Raw genomic sequence first — 16950 nt, 5'->3', positions numbered from 1 at the left:
CAGCCTTTTGGCGAGAAGCTGTGGGATGATGGGAGGCAGAGCAGCCAGTCTAATCAACAGAATGGGACTGGTTTAAAACAATCAGGGACTGTGTAGTTGACATTTTCAAGCATGACTCTTCCCTGCCTCCCATTACATTTTCATTTTTTGCCATAATAAATTGCAATAATACACAGCGGCAGTAGAGAGTGGGGCGAGCCAGGCGTGACTTGATGCGTCCGAAAAGGCTGGATTTCACTGCTACTGTTGCCCGACAGTCATTACCATTAGAGACATTTTTTATTCATAGTTTTTATACTGACTTAAGGAGGAATATGGATGAATGTTATTACTATGCATGGAACCTTTTTTAGTGTTTTCCCTTTTTCTGGAGAGATTTCTTCCATCAGGGCCTGACAAAAAGGGGCTTTCTACCTCCAACATAGAGTATGATAAATCACAAACTATTTACTCCCCTCAGCCCTCTTCGTAATTCAGAGGCTAATTTTACAGAATCTGTTTTTGTCATAGACAATTACAGTGGGAGTTCCATTGACTGGCAGACAAAATAGCCTTTGTTGATGGCTCTGTCATGTTTTATTTGTGTCAAAGTCTTTAAAACAATCTGGACACAGATTTTAAGATAATATACAGGAACTAGGGAAAGGCTATTTGTATGCTATATACTAAACTGAGGACCAAATTGAGCTCAAGCACGAGGCAGCCGCTGCCAAGTTGCCTGGCTTTTAGAGGACATATTGTAAAAAAAAATTAAATTGAGCTGATGCAAAATAATAACAAAAACTTTGTTGCAACAGTGTCTGCAATATATATCTGCAACCAATGGAAACAAATTAATTGATAGCCAATAGCTGTATGAGCTGAGGTTAGACAGGTTGATAATCCTGGAGATGTAAGCAGGTGTATTTATGGCCATAGAGCAGCTGACAGGCTTGCAACAACACATGAGCTGCAGGCTACAGGCAGGGGATGAGTCCAAAAATGACCCAACAGCATTATGAGAAACATTCAAAGATCATTTCAGCCACAGAAGAAAATTGGGTGCTCTATTTATAGCACAATCATACTGAAATGTGCTTTTTACAGGATAATTTCTTACATTTCTTAAAAAGAAGTATTTTCATATTCACAATTATTTGTGCATGATCTTTCAAAAGGCAGTGGTTGGAAACCATTTTCTCTACAGGGACGCTGTTGATTGAATAAATTGGAATTGTTAAAATACAGCTCATTGTTATTTCATGAATAAACATAAATAATATCCTCAGGAGGACGTAAAACATAAAAAATATCTCATCAAGGTATTATTCATTTGGAATATGTATGCAAATTCCTTATATGTAAAAGTTCAAAACTGCACTGCCAACGCTGGCCTTTTTAAATGGGACATTCACTGATCAAAGTGCAAAGTGCATAAAGATATTCTGTCAGGAGAAAACTGAGCTAATAACCGCTGGCAAACAAAAAAGGTAAGTGAGATAGGTAAGATAGGTGTTAGTGCAGAATACGTACGGGAAGGGAGAAGTTTACATTCACACTTACAGTTTTTCTGGTGAAACAGAGGTAGCGAGTGACCTTGGATTTGAATAAGCCGTCCTTCCACAGGTCGGCGTCAGAGCCATCTGTTGTTTGTGCAACCTACATGAAAAAAAACAGAGAAAAAACAAGGAGAAAAAAAAAACATGCAGGAGGTGGGATAAAGTTAATGTATGTATGCCATGAGCGTGTTTCTTTTGCCTCTTCCTTTGCATACTAGCCTTAATTAACGCTTGCCAACACTAGCGCTCCATCTCATTAGTGCTCTGCGTGGGTAAAGGAGTCTTAGCCTCCAAAAAGGTGGCTAAAAATATCATCCCTCGGGACCAGGCTGATTAAAGATGCCCTGACAAGGATCTGCTCTAATAAGGAAACCAAACTTCAATGTGCTTCTGTGGGAAAGCAGGGATTATATTTGGGGTAAATGTGGAATGTCTCTTTTTTAAAAACCTGCTGTAGTATCCTTTGAGCACGACACAGGTAAACTGAGAACATTGCACATGCACCTTAAGTAGTTTTACTGCTCTACCCCCCATGTGCATCTTTCTGTTATTTAACGAGACAAGTCTTCTGAGAATAAATTACTGAGGATTTGAAGCAATTTCATGCGTATGCCTTAATAAGTCTAAATCCAAAGACCTAAGCAGCTTGTCCTTGTCCGATAGGCTCATTCATAGTTGTAAATGATCAGTGGAGCCAGTATAAAAAATAGACTGCATCATATTGACAGCATGTGGGCAACACGAGTTAAGCTCAAGGTCCAACACTACATTGCTATGTAAATGTAGGTATGCAGGGCAGAATGATAAAGCAAAATATAACCTGCAGACTGCATCACATACACTCCTGTCGTTCCAGCAAATATGCTTGGCTGAAGCGTCATGTTCCATTGGCTATCATGTGAGAATAACCTAAATAACTGCCAGAGTTATTTTCTAAAGGGATCCTTTACAAAGAAGAGTCAATCTAATGAGGTTCATTCAAATGAAGAAGTCATAGATCTCTGCACCCACCCACACACATTACCCCCTTGACAATAATGATGAATGACCTCGGTGACTGGGTGGGGAAAACATGGCATGGGGAGATTCATGAAAAACCACCACTGACTAGATGGGATGAGAGCGGAGACTAGACTGGGGAACAGAGATAGATAGTGGGATGAGAGAGAGAGAAAGAGCAGAAGATGAGCCGGGAGAGGGATTGCAGGGCGTCTCCAACAGCAGTTCCATGAAAGGTCCCAGAAGGAGCCTATACATCACCAGCCTCCCTCTTCCTTACAAGACAACCCGTCTTGGCCACTTTTTCCAGGTCAGTAGCCAGCGCATCCTGTCAGCGTAAACAAAGGGCTCGCTTTGTGAAACCCAAAGTCAAGTTGAGGAGTAACGAGGGCACGGTCCTCCTAGGAGGCACCTCAGGCATCATCCTGCCACAGCCGCCGGCAGCAAGGATGCGATGCAGCTTGAATGTGAAATGCCAACTGCTGAGCCACGGCAGAAAAGGCATGTGTAAAGTTAAGATGGCTCTTCTCTCACGCTCGTGAGTCTGCCACTGTACGGCTCCATCATTACACAGCCTTCAATGAGAAGAATGCCACATGTCTGATAGGAGACGTCATGTCTCTGATATTGAAATATGGTTGTATCATTTGATTTACAATGCAATGACAGATTCAACTGCCACTTCCTAAATCTAAAGTTTACAGTTATGAAACAAAGTCTTTAGGGGGTGCTGAATACTCCTATAAAAGATCTCTGGAGACAGACACCACCAGCAAGTTACTATGAAGCACTGAGAGGCACAGCTGTTAATAAAAAAATATAAAAGGCATACAATAAAAATTCTCAGGGGAATGAATCCAGGTGCAGAAAACATATGAGAGACACAGGGAAAGAATCAGTCCCTTCAAAGAAGAACAAAAACACTGAAGAGAGAATAATGTTTTGGATCCTTTCTCTCAAGTGAAAATAGATAAACTGACTACTGACTATATATTAAAGAACTAAAGCAGCAGTTACTTTGAAAATGTTCTATGACATTCGGTAATAGTTTGACGTTTTGGGAAATGCGCTTACTTGCTGAGATTCAGATGAAAAGACTGATATAACTCTCAAGTATGTGCATTTAGTGTGGAGCTAACGTTACATCCGTGCAGTGATCAGCCTAGCTTAGCTAAAGCTAAAGAGTGGAATCAGGCGGAAACAGCTAGCTTGGCTCTAAGTAAAGAAATAAGCCTGCATGCAACTCCAAAGCTCACGTATTAACACACATTAACACATTAGTTTAACCCCTACAACAACAAAAATGTAATAACAATCAAACCAGCTCTCGGCAAGAAAGCAAATAAGCTTATTTATGTATACATCAAACTATACCTTTAAAGTATGCTCATCTTCAAAAACGGACAAGCAGTTATTATGCATGTGAACTAAGACATTCTGGCTAATCATAATTTAGTACTAGGCTCCTTCATATAAACATTCAGTAATGAGTTTGAGCAACATGTTGAATGCTCAGGTGAATCTGAAACCCAGGCATTTCCCCGTTGGAACCATTGCACACAGTGTGGGAGTGCGTGAGTCTACTTATGGCGTTTGATGTTGGGTGGCTGCTGGTACTTCAGCAAAGCTCCTGATCCCAGTGGAACGGTGTTTGATCTGCGCCTGTGCTCTCTTGTGTTGGAACAACCTGCTCAAGTTCAGAGATGTGAGCGCATCGTATCATAGAGCAAAAGAGTTAATCAGCCCTTTGATCTGCTGTATAAAATGTATGGTAAGTATGGTAAGCAGTCGGTATTAAGGAGGAATCTAAAAGAAGTCTAGTATGAAAGGGGGGGAAAAAATCAATACAGCATAATATGCTGAGACTTCCCCTTCTCAGTGCCGCATTAGTACACCGATGCAGAGTGCTGATATTTTTGTTTGTATTTCAAGTCTGTAGATGAAAGACCACATAGTGATGTTCAAAGGAAGTTCCTGAAGATGGAACAAATGCATTTGAAACAGTGCTTCAGAGTCTGAAAGGCCTTGAATTATATGTCGGAGGCTAACTTGTACTTGACTTTTCATTCAGAGGTATGATTTTGATATTGTATTACCTTGAATGATGTTTTTGTTATTTTATTTTACAAAAGAGAACTAACACAGACTGAAATATATCACTAAATATGTATCAAAGATAGGCTTTAAGCAACCTGGAGTGTAGCCCTGTTTTCCTACAAACACGTGTCCTATTAAGGACAAACATGCCACACAGACAGCGATGCCACATTCATGACAAACAAGTACAAGACTACGAGTCTACAGCCAAGCTAGCAGCGTTGTGAGGCTACTTAGGCATTGCAGTGATTTCAGCTAAATGCTAATGTCAGCATGTTAACAAACTCACAATGACAATGCTGAGTTGCTGATGTTTAGTGGGTATGCTTTTTATGATGAAGGAAGTCAGGGACAGGGGATCAATTTAGCATAAATTTGTTCCTATTATATATTTATATATATATACCATTGGTTTACGAACGTGATGATACACGAGAACAAGATGAAAAGATTTTTAACAGTATTTTGAAGAAATATGAAATGCTTATATATATGCTTATAATATGATTAGAAAATTGGAGCATTAAGCACATTTTCTGCTCCAAGTTATAGTCTAAATGTCTTTATTTATATTGTATATATGTATATATATTGTTTCTTCTGTAGTTAAATTGCATTGCATGTGCACATTTTATTTTGCAAATAAACCTTTCTCAAAGCATTTTCATTTGTTAGTTAAAAGTTCTTGGTGCAAGCTATTGTTCAGAACATTTTTAACAAATGTGGGGGCACATCCCCAGTGTAAATGACACCAATGATTTTTGGGGCAATAAATGAAATCACTATGCAAGTGTACATGGTGTTTTTAATAAGCAAGGTAAATGCGACATAGTTTGTGACATGATTAATCTGCAATAAAATGTAGATTCAAAATGTTCTAAATGTCTAAAGTTCCTAATAGGTCATGAATTTCCAGGTAAGCCGCTGAACTCTGACCTTTCGAGTGACACCAAATCCACTCAAATCAGACGTCTGTTTCACAGCCTACAATAGCCAACGAGAGCCCGCGCTGTAAGGAAGGGTCAAACTTGTCGCAGCTGATTGGGTAACACCTGTGACACGACAACCAAACGGGAGAAAACATACCTCGAAGCCCATTGCGGAACGTTGCACAACGTTGCAAGGAAACACGTCGTTCAATCTGAAAACGTTGCAAACCGGTGCAAGACGTTTTGAGATTGAACTCGCCCCAGCTTTAAGAAGGAAGTTCATGATCAACCAGCAAAAAAAACGCCGATGCTGTTGTATAAGAAAATACGCTAAGACATACACTTAGAAAAACCTGTGTAAAATAGTAATTTTTCATGGTATTGGTATAAAATTTGAACTTGAACTAGTTAAGGCTTTATGCCGTGGCCTTACAGTGTTTTCCAGCTAATAAGTCCCAGCTATAGTTGTCTGCATACATTTGTTAACAAGCATTTTCAAGCAGAAAATGAAAATATATTAGTTTTAGTGTGTTTAAACGTATATTAATCAATTCCAGTAGCACTCTTTTGGGTTAGACACTCCAGAGTGTTATCTTTCAGAGAAGCCCAAAACCATGCATATTCTCCAAATGGTTCAAGAGCTACATTCAATTTACTTTGGATATGCCTTGAATAGGCATTTTGCAGGAATGTTAAGAGGTTAACTTACCATAACTAACTCTTTTTCATTATAAAAAACATTGATTCAGCTCAGCAAATTTAAAAGTGTGATCCTTTAGTACATTTTTGCTTGATTTTTGGAGAAAAATGCACCAGCCACCACTGCAATGCATTAACAGTTACTTAGTCGCTATTAATATGTCTACACTTTCATTATCTTAAGTCCAAACTATTTTCAGACTTCAGACCTCTGGTGTACTGCCTGTGGGTCAACAAAAATTATACACAATTTACTGAGCATCTATTACAGAGATAAACCAGTGTCATTAGTAGCTTTTAGCCCTACAGAACATGCACGGTATTTGCACATCAACTGTATGGCGTACTGGAGCAGCAGGAGGAAGTCTGATGGGGCTTCTCTCTGTTTCTCACTATCGTGTGGTGTGTATGCAGTTTCCCTGCCAGTGGCTTCGTTCTGATGCCAACCCACCATCATCTGCCAGAGATTAGAACAAGCTGGGTGTGCAGGGTGGAGCAGGAAGAGAAAAAAAACTGGGGGAAGAGGGAAGGTTTGGGGGCGTAGGGTGAAACCAAGAAGCCTCAATAGGAAGAGCAAGAGAGGAAGAGCAATCTGCCCTTAAGCTTGTTATGTGTTTTGTTGTTTAACTCACACACTCTCTTCTCTTTTCAACCCTCTCCAAGTTTTTCATAACAAAGAAACGTTCACACAAACCAGCCAATCCTGCACTACATCTTTACAAATTCCGATTAGTGTTGAAGTTGTTGTGGTACTTGAATATGAGGGAAACATGGGGGTAAACTTAAAAGACTCTGGTGGGCATCAACCAAACATCATTAAAGCTTTGCCTCTGGTGTGTGTCTGTAATACTGGTGGCAACCACTAACAACGGCAGGAAGGGAATCTTCCTAATCATCAAAGTAAACTTTATGAATAAGTTATCCAACAGCTCTAACAAACAACACATCGGAAGGCTGCCAGCATCCTGGCTGGAAGTTATGCTATACAATCAGTTACAACAATTACATGCATTACCAACAGTAGAGAGAAAAAACAAAAAAACTTCAAAACTAATCACAAAAAAGGTTTCGATTTCAGATTAGACTTTGGCTCAATGACATTTAGGCCCTCTAATAATGCTGGCAAAAACATTTGAAATCATTTTTATTTACTTTTTATTTCACCTGTGGCTTTGACACAGTTAGGAGTGAATCCAATCTTATTAAACTTAAGTATATGTTTCCAGAGCAACAATATACTCACAACACAGTAGCCATCAGGGACCTTGTTGAGTGAAGTGACTACTCCAACTGCAGAGATGGGCTCTGTGGGCAGCTGGTTGCTCAACTCAGACATGTCGAAGCTGCGTTAGAAAAACAAAAGAGCCTCATCACACTTTTGGCATTTCACCAGAGAAAAATATTACATGCATATTTTGTTTTGTTTTACTTCTGAAAAAGATACATCGTGCAAATCAGTGCAATATTTGCTTATACGGTACATGTATATTTTGAGTGGTAAAGTGGTAAAACACCTTGAAACACTTTGAATAAATATGCAAAATGCTTCATCTCATTGTACAAACCTGTGTTGTAAAATGATAAATAAACCTACCTTGTAAATCCACTGTGTACCTTGTACTTTGTAGTGAAACAAAATGAGCATTGCACCCTTTAGGGTAATTACATGGAGAATGGACAAGGGTTTTCTTGGCTAAAATGACCACATTATTGACTTCTTGATGAGGCTTATTAGGATCTAGAAGAAAAAGTGGCCACCTAATCCAGGATCAAATGACAAGTGAGACCATTGACAAAACAGCATTTGGAGACCACCCAATGACTTCACCAAATCATAAATTAGGTGGAGTGATCACATATTTTCAAGGAAGTCCCAATCAATTGCTATCTATTCCTGTCTAAGGGAATTTTTCCCTAATGGGTATGCAAGCCTTTTACAGGGTAAGTGGCTTTGCAATGGTTCCCTTACGCAATTGTATTAGATTAGGTTTAAAGCATTCTTGTACTAACTGACAAAGTTGCTGCATTCAATCTTGATGTTTACGAAATCTATTGCAATTAAGCTGATCAAATTAGGGGATTTACTCCAGAAACAGCTGTCTCTTTAACAAATGTTACATAGCTGTACTTATTCAAATGAAACAGGATAGCAAATTAGCTAATAGAATGAAGGATCTCTTTCTAACATTAATTTGTTCAAAATGAGCTTTGTTTTCCAGCACAACATCAAGGCTTAGAGACTCAACCAAGCGGACCACAGACAAATCCATCCAAACTTATTTCCAGCTCCCAAGGAAAATGTCCTTGTGTATTACATGGTATACAAACTTCAATAGTGTGCCTGTGATATTCACTATTAGGTTTATACAGTAAACATTTCATCTCCATAATTATTAGGCAGTACAGGCACATAATATAGAACATGATATTAGCAACTGCGAGGTTTGCTTAGTCTTCCTAATTATTTGTTAATCAACTATTACAAAATGCGTTGAGAAGATTTAGCATAACGTTAACGATGACTTGGTCTAATTTCTTATTGTGAGCTGCAGCCATCGCCTCAGCGTTGAAAAGCTGGAATAAATATAAGTTAGGGAAAGCCAAGGAGTTAACATGTCACTAGTTAGCAGGCTAGCTAACATTTAATATGTCTATGAATAGTCTAAGTTTGCTGTCATCATGAAGATTACATTAATTTTTTTTACTCTTGTGTCATTCGTGAAATAAGTAATGGAACAGTCTCAGTAAAAACTCAATGGCCACTTAAACAGTAAGATACACATTAGGAGGGGCCACAAAAATAGTGACTAACATGCATAAAGGTAATAATAATGTGTTGTGCTGCTAAATGTTTAACTATACATCTTTGTTGGCACAATGTCTGTGTCTTTATTCGGCTATGCACGAACTTAGCTAACGTTTTTCATTAATAAGCAATAAGTTTACAGGTAAGTCAAGCTATATGACATAACATTATGACTGTGATACATGTTTCACAATGGTCTACCTGAGGACTCACGACAGCCACAACTGTGCATTTTGCTAATACATATGTATGTTTGTGTAAAACAAATAAGTTAATAGTAATTATTATAAACCCACCAGGAAGCCCCTTTCGGGAGTGAAAGTAAAATCCACAAAGGTTGTCGTTTGTTTACCTGATTGAAACGTGTGGTCTCCCGAGTGCTGACACCTTTTTTAAACTTTGGACTTCACCTCACGCGGACCTGCAGAAAGTAAATGCTTCCGGGTACCACTGCACTGATAATAAATGATTAACCAAAACCCAATACTTGAATGACCATGCTAGCAATTGCCCTTCTTTGTAGAATCTGCATATGTCATTTCCCCCAGGAAAATAAATAAATATTTAAATAAAGCCATTTTAAATTCTGTTTACTTATCTCAGTAGATAACTTTTAACCCTCCCACCCCAATGCCCCCCTCCCTAAAAGCCCTATCTTCTGATTAATAACATCTTAAATCTCACAATATCTTGTGATTAATAATTTCTAACCGAGCCTGCAGTGAAACTTATTAACTGAGTTTTAAAAATTATTTTATTTTATTATTTATGCTTATAGCTACCAAGTTGCTGATAAAAATACAAGATGCTGCTGAGTCAATGAGTGCAGCACAAAAGCACATTTACATGTAATTCAACAGATGAGAACATCTTATGAAAGCACCATCAGAATGTTAAATGTGCCAATTTACTTTGTCAGTGTGAATTGTCTATACAAAGAGAATAAAGGCCTGGGCCAACAATGCCACTTTGACTCGTGGGTGTATTTCTTTGCAATAACTTTTGAGATCCAATTTGGCTATGGTAACTAAATTAAGATTGTGCTTCACCAAATGACTATCATTACATGGATGTATCTACGGGTCACGCCTTCTGACAGTTGGTCTCTCTAATCATCACATGTCATTACTGTAATCAGATAAAAGTAAGATAAAGAGCAATGTATTAGCTTAGCTGTAACATTAGGATGTACATCTCACAGAGTACAAAACTTGAAAGCCTCTTTGTAGACTGTCCAAAACACCAAGGGGCGACAGATGCTTTCCCATAGTCAGGTTTATTATTTCTGCCCCCATCATACCAATCAAATAAATTATTTCACTGGGCAACTATTATCCTAATTCATTCAAATCAGAGACTTGTTGCTCTGTTTTCTGACATGGTGCCATATGCCAGCATGGTGTCTTCATTGGGGCCACACACTGTGAAATGTGTTTATTGCCTTACAAGGCTGCACATGATCAGTTTCCCCTTTTTTACATCACTTCTATAATTAGTGCAGAGAATTTCAGAACTGCCACCTCATATGACCAGCAACTTTTATACGTCCAAATTTACTGTTAATGTTAATTAAAGTGGCAAAATTTTGCCTGTGTTTGCTGACAAGTGTTTGGGTTAGTATCTAATTTTTTAATTTTAGAAATTCTCAACAGGCAAACATAACACTGTCTGCTTTTCCAGCCCTTGTATCTATTTTGATTTTAGATGTCTCACTGCTATAGCAGCCTATATTTAAATGCAATTTAAACAACAGGCCTGCATGAAACAAGCTGCACCAGTAACTTGCCTGCTAGCTGTGCACCTTCCTGCTGTTATGATGCTGGATTTTGTCTTTTGCAAAACCACCTGACACTATCGTCCAGTCTTTAGTAAATTTAAAGGTACAGTTGGAGATAGAGAAGATCAATCTCCCCAGATTTTTGAGGAGTTTTTCCCTAATTCAAACAACGGTCTAAGGATGGAGAGTGTCATATGCTCTTGAGATTACAAAGCCCATTGAGGCAAGTTGATGATTGCTGATATTGGCTATAAATAAAAGCTTGTACCTAAATATAAAGCGACCGATGCTTAACTGGTGTAGTCATGGACTCAGACCTGAATTTGAGGAGCCATATTAACACAATTACAAAGTCAGCCTACTATCACCTGAAGAATATATCAAGGATTAAAGGACTTATGTCTCAGCAGGACCTGGAAAAGCTTATCCATGCATTTATCTTCAGTCGACTTGACTACTGTAACAGTGTCCTTACAGGGCTCCCTAAGAAATCCATCAGACAGCTGCAGCTGATTCAGAACGCTGCTGCTCGAGTCCTCACTAAGACCAAAAAGGTGGATCACATCACTCCAGTTCTGAGGTCTTTACATTTTCTTCCTGTATGTCAAAGAATTGATTTCAAAATCCAGCTCTTGGTTTATAAAGCACTAAATGGTTTAGGGCCAAAATACATTTCCGATCTTCTGCTTCGTTACGAACCATCCAGACCTCTCAGGTCGTCTGGGGCAGGTCTGCTTTCTGTCCCCATAGTCAAAACTGAACAAGGAGAAGCAGCGTTCAGTTATTATGCTCCGTATATTTGGAACAAACTCCCAGATAACTGCAGGTCTGCTGAAACAGTCAGTTCTTTTAAATTAAGACTGAAGACTTTTCTTTTTACCATTGCTTTTAATTAAATATTTAAGATTTTTCTTTTTATTGACAACTTACACTGCACTGTAACTTTTACTGTCCTGTTTTCTTTTTCTTTGTTTTTAGCTTTTTATTATTTCGCATTTAACTCTTTTAACCCTGATTGTAACACTGTAACTTTATGTTGCCTTTAAACTTTTACATATTTCCCTGTTGCTTTTATGTTTTATGTAAAGCACTTTGAATGACCCTGTTAAACTTAAATAAACTTGCCTTGCCTTAACTTAGCACAAAGACTGGAAACAGTTAGCCTGGCTCCATACCACTGTTTCCAGTTTTTATGCTAAGCTAAGGTAACTGACTGCTGGCTGTAGCCCAAGCTGCAACCTCTAGCTCTCACGAGTGAAGCCATCCAGGAAGTAACCTACATTCTTTGTAACAGCCAGCAGGAGGGCGACTCCTGTGGTTGCAAAAAGAAGACTGGTTCCGTTGGAAATAATGGTGAAATGACCCTACTTCTTACCTGATTTATTGCCTCAGTAAACACTTTCCTAAAGAGTTTATGGTCTCAGTCGCCAGTTTCAAGTCTACCTCAATACAGCATGATGTTCATTTAGTAAATTATAGTACCATTTAGGGAAATATAGACGATGAAGCACCATATGATTTAGGGCAGGACTACCTTGTGATTAATAAGTCGCTACCATGGTGACCTATCAATCAGGCTAGAATGACCTGTATCCACTGCACTGTGTAAATTTATCCAGCACCATTGAACAAGCTTCTTAGGAGTCGCCTGTTCACCTTTCCGGAAAGCATGTTTTGTTTTAAGCCTGTTTTTAGCTAGCCAAAATAAAAAAAAATCAGCATGAAGGTGGCCAAACTCGAGGCTTCACAACAGCAGTCCACAAACCAATGTGTCACGGTGACTTCATCCACTTCTTTAAGACAGTCTATGCTGTAGCCTCATTTTAATGAACAGACCAATCCTGTCACCTAACTCTTGACAAGAAAGTGTAAATGTCTCAAAATATCAAACTATTTAAGCTGTAGTCTTGCAGTCAAAATTGTAAAAGTGTATCTTTGTGTGTACTAAACTTCTTAGTATTTCACTTAATAAAGTTAATTGAGAACATTTGGCTCTGTTTTTTTGTTTTTATTTGTTACACACAACTGCAATAGCTTACTGGGTTTCTTTGGCCTTTGTGTGTACTGTATATCAATAAGAAGGTCATAGTGATAGTCATTAAAATTGAGCATTATTGTATATGGTTAAGAGAAGAACAACTATAAAGATACCAACCTGCTGCTGAGTAATTTTCTTTAGATTACATTCCATAGCAGCGTATCATGGATGTCTGTAGCTTCATGTCTTGATATCACAGTCTATGATCAATATCAGTGACAAATGTTATAGCAGAGAAATTCACATAGTGGAAGAGGATTTCTTTTTACAAAAGTCTTACTTTATCAGTTACTGTAACATCCCCCACCATCACCACCACCCACCTCACACACACATATACAATCTTACACATGCTTCCACATCAAGGTGTTGACAGCCTACTAAAACAGACATGCTCATTTTATGTTGAATTTGTGGCAGTGCGGAAGTTGATAAGATAAAATCTCAGGTGTCAGTGAAAAAAAACAACACATGCTCCGGCTGAGAAGAGGTACACCTGCTAAAGTAATGGTCTAATTATGGAATAGGTGATGAAATACTTGTTGAGAGTCTAGCGATATCAGCAACACATGCTAACTGTGAAAGTCATCAGCTATTACAGTGTTTTAATGTGCGGCACATTGCATGCTGAGGATTGTGGGGTAAGATGAATGATGGCTGTGGCAGATTTCTGTGGGGGAGCAGCCAGTGTAGGATGCATAACATTATAGCTGGCATTTTGAAAAGGTTCATTAAAACTGTAATTTCTTTGTTCACACTTTGTTTCATTTATACTTTATGGCACATCTTAGTTAAAGTCGACCCCATAAACACTGGATCATCCCATAGTGTACAAAATATCATACACATATTCTGGTAAGCCCTTAACAATGTTGTAGATGTGAGTGGTAATCAGTGGATGACAGAAGAGCCACTGGACCAAAATTATACCTCAGTGAACGACTTTGCACCCAAATGTTAAAAAACAGCAAAGGTTTTCTTTTCATGTGTAAAGGTCATTCACTGTGTTTTGTAATTTGCTGACACTAGTCTGGGGACTGAAGATGGAGATTCCTGCGTTGCCACCCCGAGAGTAATAATATCCCTGTCTCAACTTGGGAAATCTACTGCGCCCCAATGTCCCCGTCACCCGTATGAACCCATTATGGGCTGTGTAGAAATCTGCAGGTCTCATTTCATATATGACCCCCCCCCCCCCACCCCTTTTCTGTCTGCACATAAAAAAAATCCCTGTGTCTCCTGAATAGCTTATAATAACAAGCTTTAAGAAGCCTACCCTTAGTGCCCCCATAGGATACAGCCTTGCAAGGCTCCATAATATAATGCTTTGTTTCTAATTAAAGGTCAGTTTGGTCCAGTCTCAGTTTGGTCCAGTCTCTTGTTGCCTTGGCTGAAAAATCTCCTGAAACATGATGGCTTTGCCAAATGTGATTTAATTTGCCGTTTGTGCCATCTGTTTTCTTGGCTAACGCACCAAATTGCACAAGTTGAAAATGTAGGAACTGTCAAACTGTTCATTTTGTAATAATTTTCACATTTGTAGTTAAAAATAAATCACATCCAAAAAAGAACAGATTTCTTAAAATCCCTATAGATAATATATACCCTTCTAAGGTTTTTTAAAAAAAATTATTTGACATGTCAAGTATCAAGACATGGTCAGTCTAGCTTAAGTCTTTGGTGGTATTTTACATGCACTCATCTCTTACCATCTTACACTTTATTGCTCAACTTATCATCAAACACACTCCCATATACTCACATACATCTGTGCATGCACACCACACACCGCACACGCACGCATACACACATATACTTTCCTCCGTCTGGTGGGGAGTCTGGACTGCTCCGACTGACTGCGCCTCACTGCCCTTGTGCAGTGGTGTGCCAGTTGTGCCTTCCCCCATCGCTGTGAATGCCACCATCTGGTGTGCCACGTGGACATCATAATCTCCCCTTAATTACATTAGCAGTGCAATCAGTTACTGCATTACAAGGCCGGGCGAAGAGCTTTTAAATCTTGGAGGAAATCATAAATAATTGCACTAAGTACCCAGCGCCAGATGTGCGTGCCAACTTGGCTGGCATGAGATAAATAGTAACCTCAACAATGGTGTTCAATATCGACTCTGCAAACATTTTTTGGGTATATGATCCCCTTGTCTTTTGCTCTCATTCCTGTCTTCATCCTTTCCCTTTGGATTCTTTCACGTTGTGTATTAAAACACACAGAGAGGTTGGGGTCCACTGGCTGCATAGTACCTGTTGCTGCAGTGTTTCCCTGCTGCAGTGTGACTGATGGCATCTAGGAAACAGTTTGTAACAAGGTGTTTCACAGCGTCACCATTCAGTCCATTACTGCACCCTTCAGTCATTCTTCAGTCGTGTAATTAAATGTTTCTCAGGTATCTTGTGCTGGAAATTGAAATTCTTTATGGATTCTGAATAGTTAGGTGTGTCAGTATATGTGCAGGGTAACAAGACATTACACATTATGAGCCACCATGACGTCTTTCTCCTCGGAGGGGTTGTTGCGTTGTGTTGCATGGTACTTTTCACTCATCTTCCTGTCATGTTCTCATTTCCCTGTGCTGCTCATACTGACACACATCTTACTCAGTTCATTGCCAGCTTACAGCACTTCTTCTAACCCACTGTCTAGATAGGACCACTATGGAGTGTCAAGACACCAGTGGTCACCAAAGTTTTAGACAGCACAGGACGAGCACAGGGGTAACTAATAATAACGCTACCACGTAAGCCAGCACCACAGTCCTGGAACTGGCTTAACTAAATTGTATGCAGGCTTTGTAAATGCTGTTACATAGACATGTGCTATTCCTATTGTAGTTTACGCTGAAGAACTATATGAAAGAAGAAGTTGACAATTGTTTTTTGGGGAAAGTAGGTTACATTGAATGATTTTTCTCCTTTACACTACACTTGTCTTGGTGAGATATTTATGGTACACAAAATGCTATTTAAGAATACTAAAATAAAGCTTGAAGTCCTTTCTAAAAGGACAGGAATCCAGGGCTGGACTGCTGCAATGCACTTATTTTTTGGTTCCCTGCCAAGAGTCTTTAGAAACTTCACTATATTCAGAACAGTGTTGCTAGGATCCTTCTGAGAATGTGGACACATCACCACATTACCCTGATTCTTTACAACAATCACTGGTTCCTGCTCCCCTTCTGTGTGGAGTTTTATTATATGAAGTCTTCTTATTAACCACTTGGAAACAGACACCTATTTCCAGGAAAATAATAACATACCTAAAATGAATCAGTAATAACTCCTCAACCATTAGGTCTAGATGCATGATTGTGGTCTCCTTTGATAGGTCAGAAGCCAAGGAATATGAATCAACTGAACCTGATAAATGAACCTATTTATTTTATTATTAAGAGTAAATGGAGATGCAATAAAGGAAAATATGATTTTCATTCTCGCCTGGTATAAAATCTATATTTTAATAGCAATATCACCATCAAAACATTCATCCTGTAGATTATAATGCAACTGAATATCTTCTAATACACCTGGAATAAAACTGTAACTGTCAATTTGAGGAACAGAAACTAATATACCAGGCGAATGTCCATGTTTTGGCCATATTCGCTATTTATATGTTCACTTTTATTGGGGGTTTTCTTCAAAACACTATTTCTGTCCATACAACCACATTCCAAATAACATAAAGCTTCTAAAACATTGAAATATTGATTAAAACAGTGAATATTGATCAACATTCCCTTGACCAAAAGCACTCCCATGCTTTACAGGCCCACAGCAGAACATCCTACTGGGCTGTAAGTGGGCTCTCAAATATATCATTTGATACATATGAATGTCTGTGTAGCTCCTTCAAGTCGGCCAGTAGACGACGATAAAGACCGTCTTTTCCAAAGCAACACTTCTTCTCTCCTTCATTTTGATGAGCAGCTCTGGGATTGCTCAATGCCAAGGTGCTGGCCTGGGCGATAAAAAAAAAGTCAGTGGTGGTAACTGTATATCTATACTGAACAAAATTATAAATGCAACACTTTTGTTTTTGCCCCCATTCA

At 38.8% G+C, this 16950-nt stretch overlaps 1 protein-coding gene across 8 annotated transcripts in view; it reads right to left on the bottom strand.

Moving 5' to 3' along the window:
* mvb12bb (multivesicular body subunit 12Bb) overlaps window positions 1–9522 on the bottom strand; it is a 32838-nt gene extending 23316 nt beyond the window's left edge. For 7 of the 8 annotated variants that reach the window (XM_038702861.1, XM_038702864.1, XM_038702863.1 and 4 more), the window contains exons 1-3: window positions 9421–9522; window positions 7506–7605; window positions 1543–1638 (exon numbers count right to left, since the gene is read on the bottom strand). In XM_038702861.1, coding sequence (XP_038558789.1) covers window positions 1543–1638; window positions 7506–7598 — 189 coding nt within the window. In that variant the 5' untranslated portion in view covers window positions 7599–7605; window positions 9421–9522. Of the gene's footprint in view, window positions 1–1542; window positions 1639–7505; window positions 7606–9364 lie in introns of all 8 variants that reach the window. The other variant, XM_038702862.1, reaches the window with a different exon arrangement.
* Between the last annotated feature and the right edge of the window lie 7428 nt (window positions 9523–16950).

The sequence above is a fragment of the Micropterus salmoides genome, unplaced genomic scaffold (genome assembly GCF_014851395.1).
Source record: "Micropterus salmoides isolate LMB-PRFRI ecotype aquatic unplaced genomic scaffold, ASM1485139v1 Ms_hic_scaffold_7, whole genome shotgun sequence".
Lineage (NCBI taxonomy): Eukaryota > Metazoa > Chordata > Actinopteri > Centrarchiformes > Centrarchidae > Micropterus > Micropterus salmoides.
This window is presented reverse-complemented; position numbering and strand designations above follow the sequence as displayed.